General features: G+C 46.4%; 1 protein-coding gene across 1 annotated transcript in view; it reads left to right on the top strand.

Moving 5' to 3' along the window:
- LOC148481522 (protein kinase C-binding protein NELL1-like) overlaps positions 1 to 19040 on the top strand; it is a 326609-nt gene that overhangs the window by 244227 nt on the left and 63342 nt on the right. The window contains exon 4 of the mRNA XM_088453297.1: positions 16796 to 16989. Within this exon, the coding sequence (XP_088309423.1) occupies positions 16796 to 16989 (194 nt within the window). The remainder of the gene's footprint in view (positions 1 to 16795; positions 16990 to 19040) is intronic.

Genomic DNA, 19040 nt, shown 5'->3' with positions numbered 1-19040 from the left:
CGTGCCCCCCTAACACTCCCCCTAGTGCCAAACCCTAGCACTCTGCCCCCCGCCCGCAAACACTCCCCCTAGTGCCAAACCCTAACACCCACAGCTATGCGAGTGGCCTGGAGGCGGAATTTTAAAAAAAATCCGCCCTGATTCAGAACGAGAGCTCGCAAACAGCGAGCACCTCTGAATCAGGCCCTAATTCTCACCAATTAATAAGATGATTTGCAAACATTGGGCCTGATGCAGAGACGGACGGAATTGCGGAGCAGCTTTGCAATTCCGTCCACAGTGCTGCAGTTTTTCAGACACTACCTGCTCTGCTTTTGCGCCCCACTGATCGGCTGAACGCACGTAGATTGCTCAGTAACCGCCGCGTATCAAACACACGGTCACTGGCGTTTACACTTCTGGGGTTGTCCAGAAATGGGCGGATTAGAAGCAGCCATGTGTTTGCCAGCAGTGCCCATTACATCAGTCTGGGACAGTCCAGCATAATGAATATAATCACAGGAAATGCACAATGACACCACATGATGACTCTGTTTAGTGTGCGCAGCTCCTCAGATAATGTGAAATACGTCTGGTTTATGTGAAATATTTCATTCGGTGTCAATCAAACAGTATTACCGCCCTCGGCAAAGCTCATTTCTGTAAATTGTTGTTAATTAATATTATGAGAATGTAACAATACACATCAAAGGTAGAAGGAAAAATGATTACGTACCTGTCATTTACATCAATTAAACCTAACTTGAAAGTAATTATATTTGCAATGAAGATCTCTGAATTCTATAAATAAGTAATATGATAATTGCATGCAGTTATGTGTGTAACGACTGCTAAATGATACAGATATAGGATTCTGGTTTGTGGCTGGTTTCCCACTAATCTCCCCTGCAGGCAGTGTAGAGAATATTAGGGACCCAGTGACCAATGACAGCGTCCGCTCTCCGGGTCACAAGCCTGAAACTAACAGACAATGAGCAACATTTATACAAGCGGTGCCGGGAGAACAATGGGTTACAGTATAATGATTTCTGCAATGTCTTTCAATATCAAAGAATATAAGGGTTTAATAGGGGTATTCAATATGGAGCGAAAAGTCCGTTTCTGCGGTGTTTTCGCTCGGATGACGTCATTTTCGCCGTTTTGACTTTTACACCGTATTCAATTTGAAACATTTTCGCCGGTGCGAAAAGTATATTGCATTCGACCCTGCGAAAAAGTATCACCAAGGAATGGGTGGCGAAAAAAAGTGCAGAATTGGGGTTTTGGGTTGCAACATTTTGGAAACCACCCTGCAACCTTCAGACAGTCCCCCAAAGGTAAACTGTGTCAAAATATTTTTAGAAAATACCTCAGAAGGCCCCAAAAAAAGCACTTTCATTTTGGGGGTGAAAAAAAAATTGGGGGGTACAAAGTTAAAAACTAGCGAACTACAATCTAGGGGGGTCCCCAAGTATGCCCCAGGTGCTTTTTTCATTGCAGGTGTTTGCGGCAGGTGGATTTTTCACGTTTTTAAAACTTCACTTTAGCAACTTTTAAATATGCTCACCCCCATTTCCAAGTACCCCAAATTTGCTGGGACTACTTATTTTCTGCAAAAAAAACCTTCTAAATACTATTCTTCCCCACCTTCCCAAATCCCCAAAATAGCAGCTATCGAGCCCGTTTAAAGACCCCAAAAACCTCCAGCAGGGCTAATCGGGGGTATCCAGAGTGATCCCCCATGTCAGAGCATCTTTTTGGGGGTTTTAGGGTGATTTCCCCAAAGATCAGCGAAGTTTTTGCTGATTTCACTTTCGCCGGGTGCCATTTTCGACGATTTCATATTGAATACGGGTATAATCGGGGGCGCACGCGATACCTTTTCGCCGGCAAAAGCCCTAATGTGCGGCGAAAACTTCGACACGCATAGACGGCGAAGTTTACGTTTCATATTGAATACCCCTCTAAGTATTATTGGTAGCAGTGGGCCGGCAATACCGGTCATTATGTATCACTGCGTATTGCAGGGGACGGAGAGGAGAGGCTGAGGGACCTATTCATCATCACTAAAACGCTAGTTTCCGCATATTTTAGGTAACTGGCGTGGCCAGTCATTATCAGGGGTCTGAATAGGATCACCTGATACTCAGCAAACCTTGTTCACGTAGCCCCGCTACTTCCTATGGGAAGGAGTTCCGTGGACGCAAAGAGGGATCTGAGCGGATCCCTCCGCCGCCTCCTCACTGACTCCCAGCGGCTTTGCACCTGAGGTCACACATGCGCAGAAGCCCGCGACGGGGACAGGTAAGTAACGCAGCTACAGAACTAGCAGTGCTACTAATCGTGGGGATAGCGGCTTTTCGGAGCACCAGAGCCATGCTGAAATGCGCCAGTGATCAGAATCCCCGAAGTGAGATGGATATGTCATCATCGGGGCCATACACGCTAGATACATACAAGTCTGTAGTTGCATACCGATGTAACATGCTAGATACAGTCCGCACCCACACCAGTTTAGCACGCTAAGGACTCATGATCTGCAATTGCCGGTATACAGTACATGCATGTGATCCCGTGTAACGCCATCTCATACGTCTATGCTATGAGATAACGCTCAGTATCAGCCCCTCAGAGTGCAGGGGTCTGGACGTTATGCGGCATGAGAATGAGGCTCTGCATTCGCTAATGTCCGTCCATAGCTGGGTGTCACCGGTAACAACCTGTCTGTGTGAATCTTAGGTTACAGTCATCTTCTCTCAACCACTGTAATTCCAAGTACAAATTGCAAACTAAAATTGTTATCACTCAGCTTGTAATTTATGTTCTCTTCACTAAGAATACAGGAGAATAAAACGTTATGTTCCGACCGGCAAAACAGCCTGCGCAGCTCCCAGCTAAAGTATCCATTGTGCGTACTGCGGATAATTGAGTCAGCTGGAGAAAAGGGCTTTAATCAGATAGGATAGTGAGTCCCCAACCGCAATGTTCCACGTGCCAGCAAACAAGTATCAGATAAATCTTATCTGCACCATTAATGCATGTTATACACAGACACTGAGAAGTCCTCATTCGCTGACTCTTGTCCGGTGATTGTTCTGTATCAGACTAAGAGACCCGGTTACACGACACGGTGCCAGTCATGTATCCTCACTGCTATCGTGTTATTACCGGTATGTGCCGCTCAGGAAGTACATGGCTGCCGGGTGCTTAAGGCGATTCTGGATAAGTCGCATGTCTCTGGAAATTGTACTACATTAATGGCACTGATGTGCTAAATATACACCCTGAACCACAACACCCAGCATACAGACCATGAGAAATAATACTGTGCCGTTACCTATACACATAGAATAAACACAGATACTGAGAATTATATCCAGCATACAGACCATGAGAAATAATACTGCACCATTACCTATACAAATAGAATAACGCAGATACTGAGAATTATACCCAGCATACAGACCATGAGAAATAATACTGCACCGTTACCTATACACATAGAATAACGCAGATACTGAGAATTATACCCAGCATACAGACCATGAGAAATAATACTGCACCGTTACCTATACACATAGAATAACGCAGATACTGAGAATTATACCCATCATACAGACCATGAGAAATAATACTGTGCCGTTACCTATACACATAGAATAAACGCAGATACTGAGAATTACATCCAGCATACAGACCATGAGAAATAATACTGTGCCGTTACCTATACACATAGAATAACGCAGATACTGAGAATTATACCCAGCATACAGACCATGAGAAATAATACTGTGCCGTTACCTATACACATAGAATAAAAGCAGATACTGAGAATTATACCCAGCATACAGACCATGAGAAATAATACTGTGCCGTTACCTATACACATAGAATAAATGCAGATACTGAGAATTACATCCAGCATACAGACCATGAGAAATAATACTGTGCCGTTACCTATACACACTGAATAAAAGCAGATACTGAGAATTATACCCAGCATACAGACCATGAGAAATAATACTGTGCTGTTACCTATACACATAGAATAAACGCAGATACTGAGAATTATACCCAGCATACAGACCATGAGAAATAATACTGTGCTGTTACCTATACACATAGAATAAACGCAGATACTGAGAATTACATCCAGCATACAGACCATGAGAAATAATACTGTGCCGTTACCTATACACATAGAATAAACGCAGATACTGAGAATTATACCCAGCATACAGACCATGAGAAATAATACTGTGCCGTTACCTATACACATAGAATAAATGCAGATACTGAGAATTACATCCAGCATACAGACCATGAGAAATAATACTGTGCCGTTACCTATACACATAGAATAAATGCAGATACTGAGAATTATATCCAGCATACAGACCATGACAAATAATACTGCACCGTTACCTATACACATAGAATAAACGCAGATACTGAGAATTACATCCAGCATACAGACCATGAGAAATAATACTGTGCCGTTACCTATACACATAGAATAAACGCAGATACTGAGAATTATACCCAGCATACAGACCATGAGAAATAATACTGTGCCGTTACCTATACACATAGAGTAAATGCAGATACTGAGAATTATATCCAGCATACAGACCATGAGAAATAATACTGTTCCGTTACCTATACACATAGAATAAACGCAGATACTGAGAATTATATCCAGCATACAGACCATGAGAAATAATACTGCACTATTACCTATACACATAGAATAAACGCAGATACTGAGAATTACATCCAGCATACAGACCATGAGAAATAATACTGTGCCGTTACCTATACACATAGAATAAACACAGATACTGAGAATTATACCCAGCATACAGACCAATTAGAAATAATACTGTGCCGTTACCCATACACATAGAATAAACGCAGATACTGAGAATTATACCCAGCATACAGACCATGAGAAATAATACTGCACCGTTACCTATACACATAGAATAAACGCAGATACTGAGAATTACATCCAGCATACAGACCATGAGAAATTATACTGTGCCGTTACCTATACACATAGAATAAACGCAGATACTGAGAATTACATCCAGCATACAGACCATGAGAAATTATACTGTGCCGTTACCTATACACATAGAATAAACGCAGATACTGAGAATTACATCCAGCATACAGACCATGAGAAATAATACTGTGCAGTTACCTATACACATAGAATAAACACAGATACTGAGAATTATACCCAGCATACAGACCATGAGAAATTATACTGTGCAGTTACCTATACACATTGAATAAACACAGATACTGAGAATTACATCCAGCATACAGACCATGAGAAATAATACTGTGCCATTACCTATACACATAGAATAAAAGCAGATACTGAGAATTATACCCAGCATACAGACCATGAGAAATAATACTGTGCCATTACCTATAGACATAGAATAAACGCAGATACTGAGAATTACATCCAGCATACAGACCATGAGAAATTATACTGTGCCGTTACCTATACACATAGATAATTGCACGGTACCATTTCTCATAGTCTGTATGCTGGATGTAATTCTCAGTATCTGCGTTTATTTTATTCACAGAGAATAAAAGCAGATACTGAGAATTGCAGTTATCACATAGAAGTATCTATCAAACTCTGGGCCTCATTCAGAGGCGGTCGTAGGATGCAAGCGGTCGCTCAGAAACAGGGCGGCCGCTTGCATCCTGAACGGCCGCCTCCATGTCGGTCGTTAGGCTGTGGGTTAACACCCATAGCTCAAACGACCGCTAAGGGAGATGGTCGCAATGGTCAAGACCATCGCGACCATCGGGGCTTACGACGAGACCCTAGGGTAGGGTCTCGACAACCTTAAGCCCCAGGGAGCTTCCTGCTCTGTTTGAGCAGGAAGCTCCCCACTGACATCACTGATGATGTCAGTGGGGACGCCCACAAAACGGCAAGCGTTCCGAAAGGAACGCCTCCGTTTGGCTGGGCACGCCCCCTGCCCGCCCAGCAAACGGAGCGAGCTGTCAATCAACATCGACAGCTTGCTCCGTCTGCTTCGAGCCCGCTAACGACGGGTGATCTGTCATTAGCAGGGGTTCGCGCATGCGCACGACGGAGCAGTCTCCGTCGTGCGCATGCCCTGTGGACCAACATCGAGTCAGTTGCGAGCGCTCAGCGCTCGCGAACGACTCTGAATAAGGTCCTGTGTCCTCAGGACCCCAAACAGTGCATGTTTTCCAGGTCTCCTCACAGAGTCAAGTGAAATAATTATCTCTACCTGTGGATCTTTCAAAATGTGTCAGTGAGTAATGAGTACACCTGTGCTCCTGCTGTGTGACCTGGGAAATGTGTCAGTGAGTAATGAATACACCTGTGCTCCTGCTGTGTGACCTGGGAAATGTGTCAGTAAGTAATGAGTACACTTGTGCTCCTGCTGGGTGACCTGGGAAATGTGTCAGTAAGTAATGAGTACACCTGTGCTCCTGCTGGGTGACCTGGGAAATGTGTCAGTAAGTAATGAATACACCTGTGCTCCTGCTGGGTGACCTGGGAAATGTGTCAGTGAGTAATGAGTACACCTGTGCACCTGCTGGGTGACCTGAAAAATGTGTCAGTGAGTAATGAATACACCTGTGCACCTGCTGGGTGACCTGGGAAATGTGTCAGTGAGTAATGAGTACACCTGTGCACCTGCTGGATGACCTGGGAAATGTGTCAGTGAGTAATGAATACACCTGTGCTCCTGCTGGGTGACCTGGGAAATGTGTCAGTGAGTAATGAATACACCTGTGCTCCTGCTGGGTGACCTGGGAAATGTGTCAGTGAGTAATGAATACACCTGTGCACCTGCTGGGTGACCTGGGAAATGTGTCAGTGAGTAATGAATACACCTGTGCACCTGCTGGGTGACCTGAAAAATGTGTCAGTGAGTAATGAGTACACCTGTACTCCTGCTGGGTGACCTGGGAAATGTGTCAGTGAGTAATGAATACACCTGTACACCTGCTGGGTGACCTGGGAAATGTGTCAGTGAGTAATGAGTACACCTGCTGGATGACCTGGGAAATGTGTCAGTGAGTAATGAATACACCTGTGCTCCTGCTGGGTGACCTGGGAAATGTGTCAGTGAGTAATGAATACACCTGTGCTCCTGCTGGGTGACCTGGGAAATGTGTCAGTGAGTAATGAATACACCTGTGCACCTGCTGGGTGACCTGGGAAATGTGTCAGTGAGTAATGAATACACCTGTGCACCTGCTGGGTGACCTGAAAAATGTGTCAGTGAGTAATGAGTACACCTGTACTCCTGCTGGGTGACCTGGGAAATGTGTCAGTGAGTAATGAATACACCTGTACACCTGCTGGGTGACCTGGGAAATGTGTCAGTGAGTAATGAGTACACCTGCTGGGTGACCTGGGAAATGTGTCAGTGAGTAATGAATACACCTGTGCTCCTGCTGGGTGACCTGGGAAATGTGTCAGTGAGTAATGAGTACACCTGTGCACCTGCTGGGTGACCTGGGAAATGTGTCAGTGAGTAATGAGTATACCTGTGCTCCTGCTGGGTGACCTGGGAAATGTGTCAGTGAGTAATGAGTACACCAGTGCTCCTGCTGGGTGACCTGGGAAATGTGACCTGTGTGGGGTCCTGAGGACTGAGAACCTCTGACCTATCCCACCTTTGGGGTATCCACAATGAACCTCTGTGTCCCGGTAGCCATTGTGATATAGCCTTAGTAGCTCTTTCCCTATTGGACGGATCTCTGGTCCCTCCCCAGCAGCTTCCATGCTCCTCCCCTCTCTCCTATCACACGCGTGGCCTTACGTGCTCTATGTCAGTAATATATAAATAATTATACACTCAGGCACAAAGGTTCCAGGAAACATGCAAATGATCATCTTTCACCTTTCGCCTTGCAGGAGTCTGTCAGTCGCCCTATAATTGCATAATTACATATAACATATTGTAACGGAGAAGATGCCTCAAATAGGAGAATGCTGCTGCATGCTGGGAGAAGATCCCTGCTGGGCACCGGCAATCTGGTAATGGGTTACCGTCCTTCCCACTCTCCCTCCCCTGAGAAATGTATAATAGATTAAGTTGGCTTTGTTGAGTGCAAACAAGTCTGTGCTATGGAGAATATGAGTAATGTCAGCAGCCATAATTGCCAACATCTGGCCTTCTATAAATCTGCTAAATTGCGTGGAAGGCGAATTAGATTTTTCTGTCATAAGTAAAAGCAATTACACGAAGTCTCTGCGCTATCGGCCTCGGAGTTCACCTGTAAAAGCCTCTCTGCTGCCGGCGGCGCGGCCGGTCTCTCTCCTGGCCCTGTAATCCGGTTTCCTTAGACGTGTTTACATCTCATTGTCCAATTACGCACAAACGCTCTAGCGCTGAGACGCCGACGTGTTTGTTTATTTCAGACTGAAGTGAAAAATCAATTTGTAAAATATTTGCCAATCTAGTCGTCTATGTAACGCGCTTTATTATGTAGGGGAACTGGAGATGAGGTGTAAGTATGATGCAATTAGGTGCTAATGCCTGTCCGTTCCGTTATCTTTAATGTCAAATTGATTTTCTCTCTTTGATGAATATTTGCTGCAAAATCGGTTTTCGCAGAGCGAATGTTTTTCGTCTTTAACAGAAGATGTCACTTTTTGGTTTTTAGTTTCTTTAGGCCTCATTTAGAATAGGACACTTTTGCGTTACCCAAACATACACGCGAGCATTCACTTGGGTCTTGCGTGTCTATACTGAGTTGCGAATCATAGAAGACAAGTTTCACTGAAAGCACAGCAGCACTTCTAGGTCCGACAAATGCCGTGCGTACAAGTGCGTATATTTATGCCCAACTATTGCCTAGGTATGCGGCATCACAGTGAATGGCGCGTTACCTTATTTGGACATAGGACCTGATGTCAGAGTTGAACGCTATTCAAATTGCCGCTTCATCTTTGTACATAGCAGCGAAGCAAAATTATGCTAAAGCCGCAGGAGGCGTTTTGTGTAAATAGACCCTTCGCGCCGGCGTCTGTGATCTGCTGCTGCGTGAACATCGGCCATCTCATTAACCCTCAGGCTACTCAGGGTGGGCGTAAAATTAACGCTTCTGGGGCCAATGAATCTGTCTCAACACGCATCAAAAACGGGGACGACGTGTGTCCACATACAGCCATGCCACTTAGTAGCGTCTTTTCATGCAACTTTTTACCTTCAAATGCTTCTTATTTGTAAAGTGAAATAGGGCACACAGGCAGCTTCTGCTGATTAAAGTGATATGGGGCATGTCTATATTCTGTGTGTGTGACTGCGGGTGTATCTGCATGCCTATATTCTATGTGTGTGACTGCGGGTGTATCTGTATGCCTATATTCTGTGTGTGTGACTGCGGGTGTATCTGCATGTCTATATTCTGTGTGTGTGACTGCGGGTGTATCTGCATGTCTATATTCTGTGTGTGACTGTGGGTGTATCTGCATGCCTATATTCTATGTGTGTGACTGCGGGTGTATCTGTATGCCTATATTCTGTGTGTGTGACTGCGGGTGTATCTGCATGTCTATATTCTGTGTGTGTGACTGCGAGTGTATCTGCATGTCTATATTCTGTGTGTGTGACTGCGGCTGTATCTGCATGCCTATATTCTGTGTGTGACTGCGGCTGTATCTGCATGCCTATATTCTGTGTGTGTGACTGCGGCTGTATCTGCATGCCTATATTCTGTGTGTGTGACTGTGGGTGTATCTGCATGCCTATATTCTGTGTGTGTGACTGTGGGTGTATCTGCATGCCTATATTCTGTGTGTGTGACTGCAGGTGTATCTGCATGCCTATATTCTGTGTGTGACTGCTGGTGTATCTGCATGCCTATATTCTGTGTGTGACTGCGGCTGTATCTGCATGCCTATATTCTGTGTGTGTGACTGTGGCTGTATCTGCATGTCTATATTCTGTGTGTGTGACTGCGGGTGTATCTGCATGCCTATATTCTGTGTGTGTGACTGTGGGTGTATCTGCATGTCTATATTCTGTGTGTGTGACTGTGGGTGTATCTGCATGCCTATATTCTGTGTGTGTGACTGTGGGTGTATCTGCATGCCTATATTCTGTGTGTGTGACTGTGGGTGTATCTGCATGCCTATATTCTGTGTGTGTGACTGTGGGTGTATCTGCATGTCTATATTCTGTGTGTGTGACTGCGGGTGTATCTGCATGTCTATATTCTGTGTGTGTGACTGTGGGTGTATCTGCATGCCTATATTCTGTGTGTGTGACTGCGGGTGTATTTGCATGTCTATATTCTGTGTGTGTGACTGCGGCTGTATCTGCATGCCTATATTCTGTGTGTGTGACTGCGGGTGTATCTGCATGTCTATATTCTGTGTGTGTGACTGCGAGTGTATCTGCATGTCTATATTCTGTGTGTGTGACTGCGGGTGTATCTGCATGCCTATATTCTGTGTGTGACTGCGGCTGTATCTGCATGCCTATATTCTGTGGGTGTGACTGCGGGTGTATCTGCATGCCTATATTCTGTGTGTGACTGCGGGTGTATCTGCATGCCTATATTCTGTGTGTGTGACTGCGAGTGTATCTGCATGTCTATATTCTGTGTGTGTGACTGCTGCTGTATCTGCATGCCTATATTCTGTGTGTGACTGCGGCTGTATCTGCATGCCTATATTCTGTGTGTGTGACTGTGGGTGTATCTGCATGCCTATATTCTGTGTGTGACTGCGGGTGTATCTGCATGCCTATATTCTGTGTGTGTGACTGCGAGTGTATATGCATGTCTATATTCTGTGTGTGTGACTGCGGGTGTATCTGCATGCCTATATTCTGTGTGTGTGACTGCGGGTGTATCTGCATGCCTATATTCTGTGTGTGTGACTGCAGGTGTATCTGCATGCCTATATTCTGTGTGTGACTGCGGATGTATCTGCATGCCTGTATTCTGTGTGTGTGACTGCCGCTGTATCTGCATGCCTATATTCTGTGTGTGACTGCGGGTGTATCTGCTTACCTATATTCTGTGTGTGTGACTGTGGGTGTATCTGCATGCCTATATTCTGTGTGTGTGTGACTGCGGGTGTATCTGCATGCCTATATTCTGTGTGTGTGACTGCGGGTGTATCTGCATGCCTATATTCTGTGTGTGTGACTGCCGCTGTATCTGCATGCCTATATTCTGTGTGTGAGACTGCGAGTGTATCTGCATGTCTATATTCTGTGTGTGTGACTGCGGGTGTATCTGCATGCCTATATTCTGTGTGTGACTGCGGCTGTATCTGCATGCCTATATTCTGTGGGTGTGACTGCGGGTGTATCTGCATGCCTATATTCTGTGTGTGACTGCGGGTGTATCTGCATGCCTATATTCTGTGTGTGTGACTGCGAGTGTATCTGCATGTCTATATTCTGTGTGTGTGACTGCTGCTGTATCTGCATGCCTATATTCTGTGTGTGACTGCGGCTGTATCTGCATGCCTATATTCTGTGTGTGTGACTGTGGGTGTATCTGCATGCCTATATTCTGTGTGTGACTGCGGGTGTATCTGCATGCCTATATTCTGTGTGTGTGACTGCGAGTGTATATGCATGTCTATATTCTGTGTGTGTGACTGCGGGTGTATCTGCATGCCTATATTCTGTGTGTGTGACTGCGGGTGTATCTGCATGCCTATATTCTGTGTGTGTGACTGCAGGTGTATCTGCATGCCTATATTCTGTGTGTGACTGCGGATGTATCTGCATGCCTGTATTCTGTGTGTGTGACTGCCGCTGTATCTGCATGCCTATATTCTGTGTGTGACTGCGGGTGTATCTGCTTACCTATATTCTGTGTGTGTGACTGTGGGTGTATCTGCATGCCTATATTCTGTGTGTGTGTGACTGCGGGTGTATCTGCATGCCTATATTCTGTGTGTGTGACTGCGGGTGTATCTGCATGCCTATATTCTGTGTGTGTGACTGCCGCTGTATCTGCATGCCTATATTCTGTGTGTGACTGCGGGTGTATCTGCATGCCTATATTCTGTGTGTGTGTGACTGCGGGTGTATCTGCATGCCTATATTCTGTGTGTGTGACTGCGGCTGTATCTGCATGCCTGTATTCTGTGTGTGTGACTGCCGCTGTATCTGCATGCCTGTATTCTGTGTGTGTGACTGCCGCTGTATCTGCATGCCTATATTCTGTGTGCGACTGCGGCTGTGACTTTCCTCAGCTCATCTGCCTCTCCAAACGCTCTACATCTGCCTCCCCTCTCCTACAAGCCCTACACTGGCTCCCCTTCCCTTTCAGAACCCAATTCAAGGTTGTCACACTCACTTACAAAGCCCTCACCCAATCCTCTCCCATTTACGTCTCTGACCTCAGGGGAAAACGCAGGATTTTTAAGGGGGGGTTTCTAGAATATAAATACACCGACATATATACTGTATCTCTATATATCTACACACACACATAGACACGCATATATGTCACGCATACCATACACACTTACCATGCTGCAGGTTGGAGACGGGACCAAGTACCATGTAAATAAGCCCCGCCACCTATTGGCAAAATGTCGTGATTTGCAGGTCAAGTTTGAGGGGGCGGAGTCAATTCTATTGCTTCATATTGACCCGTGAATTGTGGAATTTTGCCGCAAGGGGGTGGGGCTTAATAACATGGTTGTGCTTACTCTGCCCTCTGTCAGGGGGGGTTTCTGGGTACTCAGAAACCTCCCCTGCATGCGCTACTGGACCTCATCTCCCTTCACGCTCCTGCCCGCTCTCTTTGTTCAACAAATGCGCACCGCCTCTCCTGCCAACTGATTACTTTCTGACACTCCCGCCTCCAAGCCTTTGCCCGCGCTGCTCCCCACCTTTGGAACTCTCTCCCTCTCCCTATCAGACTCGTCACCTCTCTACAATCCTTGAAACGGGCTGTCAAGACTCACTACATCATCACAGCCTTCCAGCTCTCATCCTACCTTGCTGCTACATGCTCCCTCCTCCCCGCCTACCCCATCTGTGTCACACCCACCTGTGTGTTGCTCCTCCCCTTTAGAATGTAAGCTCCTATGAGCAGGGCCCTCTCCCCTCTTGTGCTTCTCCTTACTTTACTTTCATCTACTTCTTACTCCCCACCAGGGCACCTAACACTTGGATGCTTATGCCCTGTTGCTTATGTGGGTGATATGGTCACTAATGTAGCAATGTATATTATCCATGTCCTGTATTGTATTGTGCTGTAAGTCACTGGTCACCTATTTGTTTATGTACTTTGTAAGGTGCTGCGGAACACTTGTGGCGAGTGGCGTCCCTCCCCGCAGTGTCACCCGGTGCAGGGAGGAACGTTGTGAGCGTGGCTGCGCCGCGCTCCCCGAAAAAGGGGGTGTGGCTTCATGCGAATGGGGCGTGGCCTCATGCGAAGGGGAATGGCCTCGCGGCCCGATCCCTCTCGTTCCGTTTTTTTTAATATTACTGGGAGGGGGAGCAGGGGGTGCTGACTGCCTTGTGTGGCAGTGCCGGCTCCCTCACAGTGTCAGGAGCCGGGTGCTGCACTTAGTACTACAGTACAGCACCTGGCTCCTGTCACTGTGGGGGAGTGTCACTCTGCACCTTGGTATCACCCCTCGGCGGGTGACACCCGGGTGTGCGGCCCGCACCCCCCTTGTGATGCCACTGCTTGTGGCGCCAAATGAACGATAATAAGAACACGGCAATTGGCAACATGCGGTTTATTAGACTACACCTTCCTCCATGTGCTGTACATCAGCTGGAGGTGTACACCCTGCATAACCCTGTTCTACAGTCTCCGATAGACCAGTCTTGGGGTAACCGACCTGCGCTCGGATTGTGTTGGCCGCCTTGTAAATCTGCGCAGTGAAAAGTGACATTATAAAGTAATTGCTCTGGTTGGTGGGAGGAAGCCATCAGTCACAGGATTGCTGCACAAAATGATTCTAAAACTGACTTATGGGGCGCTTTATGAATCCGGCTACGCAGACAGCATGATTTTATTGTGGCGATATGTTTTACAACAGCATCTGGGTGTACCAGAGATAAATTACAGGGACTTTATGCTTTTGTTTCATTTTGCGCACATCTCAGGAAGTTGTAGGATACGTGAGAATCTGAATAGAGAGATTTGCTGCAAAAAAAAAAAAAAATCAGTTTTCTATAGGTGACGTCTGTTCCTCTGACTGACCAGAACAACGGCGCAGTTCTGCGAGATTCACTTATAGTAATCCCTGATCTCTGCGACAATCACAGGGCGCATATTACACGCGTGTGTGTTACAGGAAACTGATTGCGTAATTTCCAACACGTGAAATGTAAAAATCAGGAGGTGGCCGCGCCTTCGCTGAGCGGGTGGTGTAATTATATCACAATAAACGCAGCCACCCCTCTGGGGCGGACAATATTGGTTTTGGACACTTCACCGCTCTGTTTTGATACCAGGTAGAAATGAGGAACCCCTACTGATTACAGTGTTTGGTGAGAGTAGCAAACTGTAATCTATATAAACCAGTATATACTGTATGAATCCCAATTCCGGAGGGTAGGACAGTGGGACGCTCCGAGCAGAGCAGTATACTGGTCCTGGTACATGCCATATACCCTTCCTCGCTCTGGTGCCCCCGCCTACCCCCACGTCCCAGGATGTGATACAGCGGGATTGAGACGCATTTGCTGGGAATGTTTGTAGAGCGGAGCATGATTACTGTATGTAACATGTATGTGTGACATGATGTGATGAGACTGATTCTGAACGGCCTGTGATGTAAATGTGCTGTAGCGCGGAGGGTGATGGTGATACGGTTTCCTCAGCGCATTCCGCCATTGCGTTGTGTAGACTTGTGCCTAACACAAGACAGATAGATCCGGGAATCTTATATAATCTCTTATCTTTATATAGGACATCGGTCACTTCTAATCACAGAGGTGCAGATTATACTGAGGAATGTCTACTCATGATAATAGGGATTATCGTTCCCTACTGTGCGTACCACATGAATGAGACTCATTTACTAAAGTGAGAGTTTTAGAAGTGGAGATGTTGCCCATAGCAACCAATCAGATTCTAGCTATTATCTTGCAATAGGTGCTAAATTTCTAAAGACTCTCACTTTAGTAACTATACCTCTAAAGGCACACATCCACTTAGCTATAATACTAAGCGATTGCACGATTACGCTGGTCGTTTCCGGCATCAATCATCGCACGCAAATGCTGTAGAACCTGATGATAACGTCAGGCTCAGCATGGTAGTGGATGATCGATGTGCATACACTGAATGACTGAACGTTCAATGTAGGCACAGCACAGACTGACGAATGACTGCACAATTATAATGTCGTATTTGTGAGAGTGGTTTTGATGTCTACATGTGGCTGTGCCTTTATAGTATGTGTCAAGGACATTTCAAGGTGAATCCATACTTGCCTACATTTGTAAGAGCATGTCAGGGCGATTGTGAAAGCAGCACCTATGAGTGCGGCGGTAAAGTGGGCGTGTACTGCTACATCTGAGAGGCGTGTCATACATGTGATAGGCGTGTACTGCTACATCTGAGAGGTGTGTCATACATGTGATAGGCGTGTACTGCTACATCTGAGAGGTGTGTCATACATGTGATAGGCGTGTACTGCTACATCTGAGGTGTGTGTCATACATGTGATAGGTGTGTACTGCTATATCTGAGAAGATTGTCATACATGTGATAGGCGTGTAATGCTACATCTGAGAGGTGTGTCATACATGTGACAGGCGGGTACTGCTACATCTGAGAGGCGTGTCATACATGTGATAGGTGTGTACTGCTATATCTGAGAGGAGTGTCATACATGTGATAGGCGTGTAATGCTACATCTGAGAGGTGTGTCATACATGTGATAGGCGTGTACTGCTACATCTGAGAGGTGTGTCATATATATGATAGGCGTGTACTGCTACATCTGAGAGGCGTGTCATGCATGTGATAGGCATGTACTGCTACATCTGAGAGGTGTGATATATATATGATAGGCGTGTACTGCTACATCTGAGAGGCGTGTCATATATGTGATAGGCGTGTACTGCTACATCTGAGAGGCGTGTCATATATGTGATAGGCGTGTACTGCTACATCTGAGAGGCGTGTCATATATATGATAGGCGTGTACTGCCTCACTATGCGGCCGATGACCCCACGAGAGCCGGCACCGGACGACATACACCATACACACTAGATTTTGAACGATATGTCAGAATCGGGCAGATTGTTACAAAAATCGTCTAGTGTGTATGTGTACGCATCTTTAGAAAGAAGCAGTAAATGTGCACATTGGTAATAACCAGGCTGCTCTGTAGGGGGGAGAGGGGCAGAGGTACAATATGCAGAGAGGGTTAGAAATGGGAGAATTGTGTCCAAACTCAGATCTAAATTGTAGTGTAAGAATAAAGCTGTCCAGCATCTGTGGACTACATGCAAAAGCAGCCAGTATTTACCGTGCATGTAATATAATTAATGTATTTGTCCACCTTGCATTGTTACATCTTTCCTACTTTACTCCCAATTCTTGGCAAAACATTCTGGGGATCAGACCTAAAAGAACCAATATGATGATTACAAAGCGCCATCATCATGTTCTATCGCCGTCTTCAGACGCGTATCCTGAACATCCACCTTTTTAAAAAATACTTTGTTGCAAATCTGATCACCCTCGTAAATGATTTTATTTTAACCAGAAGACCTAACAAAGATGGGCCTCGTGCCTGAACAGACCCCTTATACAAAGGCATAATTCTGCATGTATATTCTCTTACAGACATTGATGAATGCACGCTAAAGACACACACGTGTTGGAATGATTCAGCTTGCGTGAACTTAGAGGGTGGCTTTGACTGTCTTTGCCCATCTGGGCCATCGTGCACTGGGGACTGCCCTCATGAAGGCGGACTGAAACGCAACGGCCAAGTCTGGACCCTAAAGGAAGACCGATGTTCCGTCTGTTCCTGCAAGGTAAGCCTGATGGATCCGTGAGCAATGATATCATCCCACTGATTAGTAATAGGGGAGTATTTAGGTCGGATTGGATGTCAGGTGAAGGAGATCTAAAGCTGGGTACACCCCAGGCCAACCTGCCGACCTAACGATTGGTAATTGCATACACACTTACCAATTGTTTGGCCGATGTGTTTGTGCTGACATCACACCTGGGGGGTAAAAGGTTAGTCGCCGGCAGGTCCCTGCAGCAAGCGTACGGGCAGTCAGCGGGTCGATGTAAGGTAGATGGGTTGTGCTGCAGGGAAAATGTGATATGTCTGTGAGTGACATCAATCACAGACATATCGTCTGTACACACCCGCCGATGCACTACAGGTATATCGCCCATTCAATGGAACAGCCGATAGATCTGTCAGTGGGCACCCAGCTTAGGGAGGAGGTCTGTTGGATCACAGAAAGAGGTACGATTACAGCCAATTACCTGATCCATATAAATGCAATGCCTTTTTCACTTCTCTGTAAATATATTACACTGGGTAAGGGTTTGTTCCTTCCTGTATTGGTTTTGTGGAACTGAAGCGTTTATGAAGTTTTGGTTTGTGTAACTAAAGTGGATAGAAATTGACAATTTTCTTGACTATTTGTCCAGAAGACTCTCCCAGACCCCCACGGCCAGTGAGCAGTGGTGGGTGGGGCTATAATTAGATTACCGTGTAGCCACACCTCTACGCTTCCCACCCGGGATCTCCTGTAGGGGAATCTGTATAATTTACGGCGGTTGGAATCCCGACAGTGGCATCCCGGCAGAGGAGGAAATCCCGATCGTCTAAGATAAATATATACTAACCTATTTCTACCCCCTAACCCTCCCTTAGAGGTGCCTAACCCTAACCTTCCCCCCCAGTGCCTAACCCTAACCCTCCCTCTAGATGCCTAAATCTAACCCCCCCTTCCCCGTCGCCTAAACCTAAGTCCCCCGAGGGGTGCCTAACCCAAAGTGCTACCTCCCCGTCCCCTAGCCTAAACCTAACCCCCCAGGGGGGGTGTCTGACCCTTAGTCCCCCCCCCCCCGGGAACCGTAAAACCTAACCCCCCCCCCGCGCGGCTATCCGCGCTCGGCGCCCCTTCAATCGGAATGCGGGCGCCGGTCTCCTGGCGGCGGTAAAGTGGCAGGCGTCTACATTTAGACACCTGTCATTTAACCCTCGCTGGGATTAATCAGTTGGGAAGCCGGCTGTCTGGATTAGGTCCGCCGGCTTCCCGTCTGCATACCCCTGTAGGGGAATAACATCATGGTGGCACATACTGAGGGTAAAGGAAAACAGCAGGAAATGGGCATTTTCTTGTTCCTAGACCTCAGCTGATGGGCATGAGTAGTAATGATGATGTAGGAGAGTTGTGTTTGAATTATTTTGCAATAATTGCCACAAAGCCACCAGCTATAGTGTAGGGTGCGTAGTACATGTTCTAGTGTAGGGTGCGTAGTACATGTTCTAGTGTAGGGTGCGTAGTACATGTTCTAGTGTAGGGTGCGTAGTACATGTTCTAGTGTAGGGTGCGTAGTACATGTTCTAGTGTAGGGTGCGTAGTACATGTTCTAGTGTAGGGTGCGTAGTACATGTTCTAGTGTAGGGTGCGTAGTACATGTTCTAGTGTAGGGTGCGTAGTACATGTTCTAGTGTAGGGTGCGTAGTACATGTTCTAGTGTAGGGTGCGTAGTACATGTTATAGTGTAGTACATGCTAGGCAGAGCAGCGGTATGTGCTCTCCTCAACTTCCCCCCCACCGCGAGACACTACGGCCTGCGGGTGGGACAGTTCCAGAAAAACAGGACTGTCCTGCTGAATGCGGGACAGTTGGGAGGTATGTGCTAGGATGCACGCAAGCCACTGAATGCCTCTGCCTGATTGACAGGCAGAGGCATTTAGGGGGCGGGGTTTGCTGGCGTTCCCGGAAATGGGGCTTGTCGTCCCGTTTTCCAGGAGTGGCCAGCACTGACGTACGCAGTCTGTTGGGCTTGCAAACCGGCCAGCCTGAGTAAGCTGACTCTCGGTGCCGCCCGTTTT

Source organism: Taudactylus pleione, unplaced genomic scaffold, assembly GCF_031769625.1.
Source record: "Taudactylus pleione unplaced genomic scaffold, aTauple2 ptg000577l, whole genome shotgun sequence".
Lineage (NCBI taxonomy): Eukaryota > Metazoa > Chordata > Amphibia > Anura > Myobatrachidae > Taudactylus > Taudactylus pleione.
The sequence above is the reverse complement of the archived record's forward strand: the minus strand, read 5'-3'. Positions and strand labels throughout refer to the sequence as shown.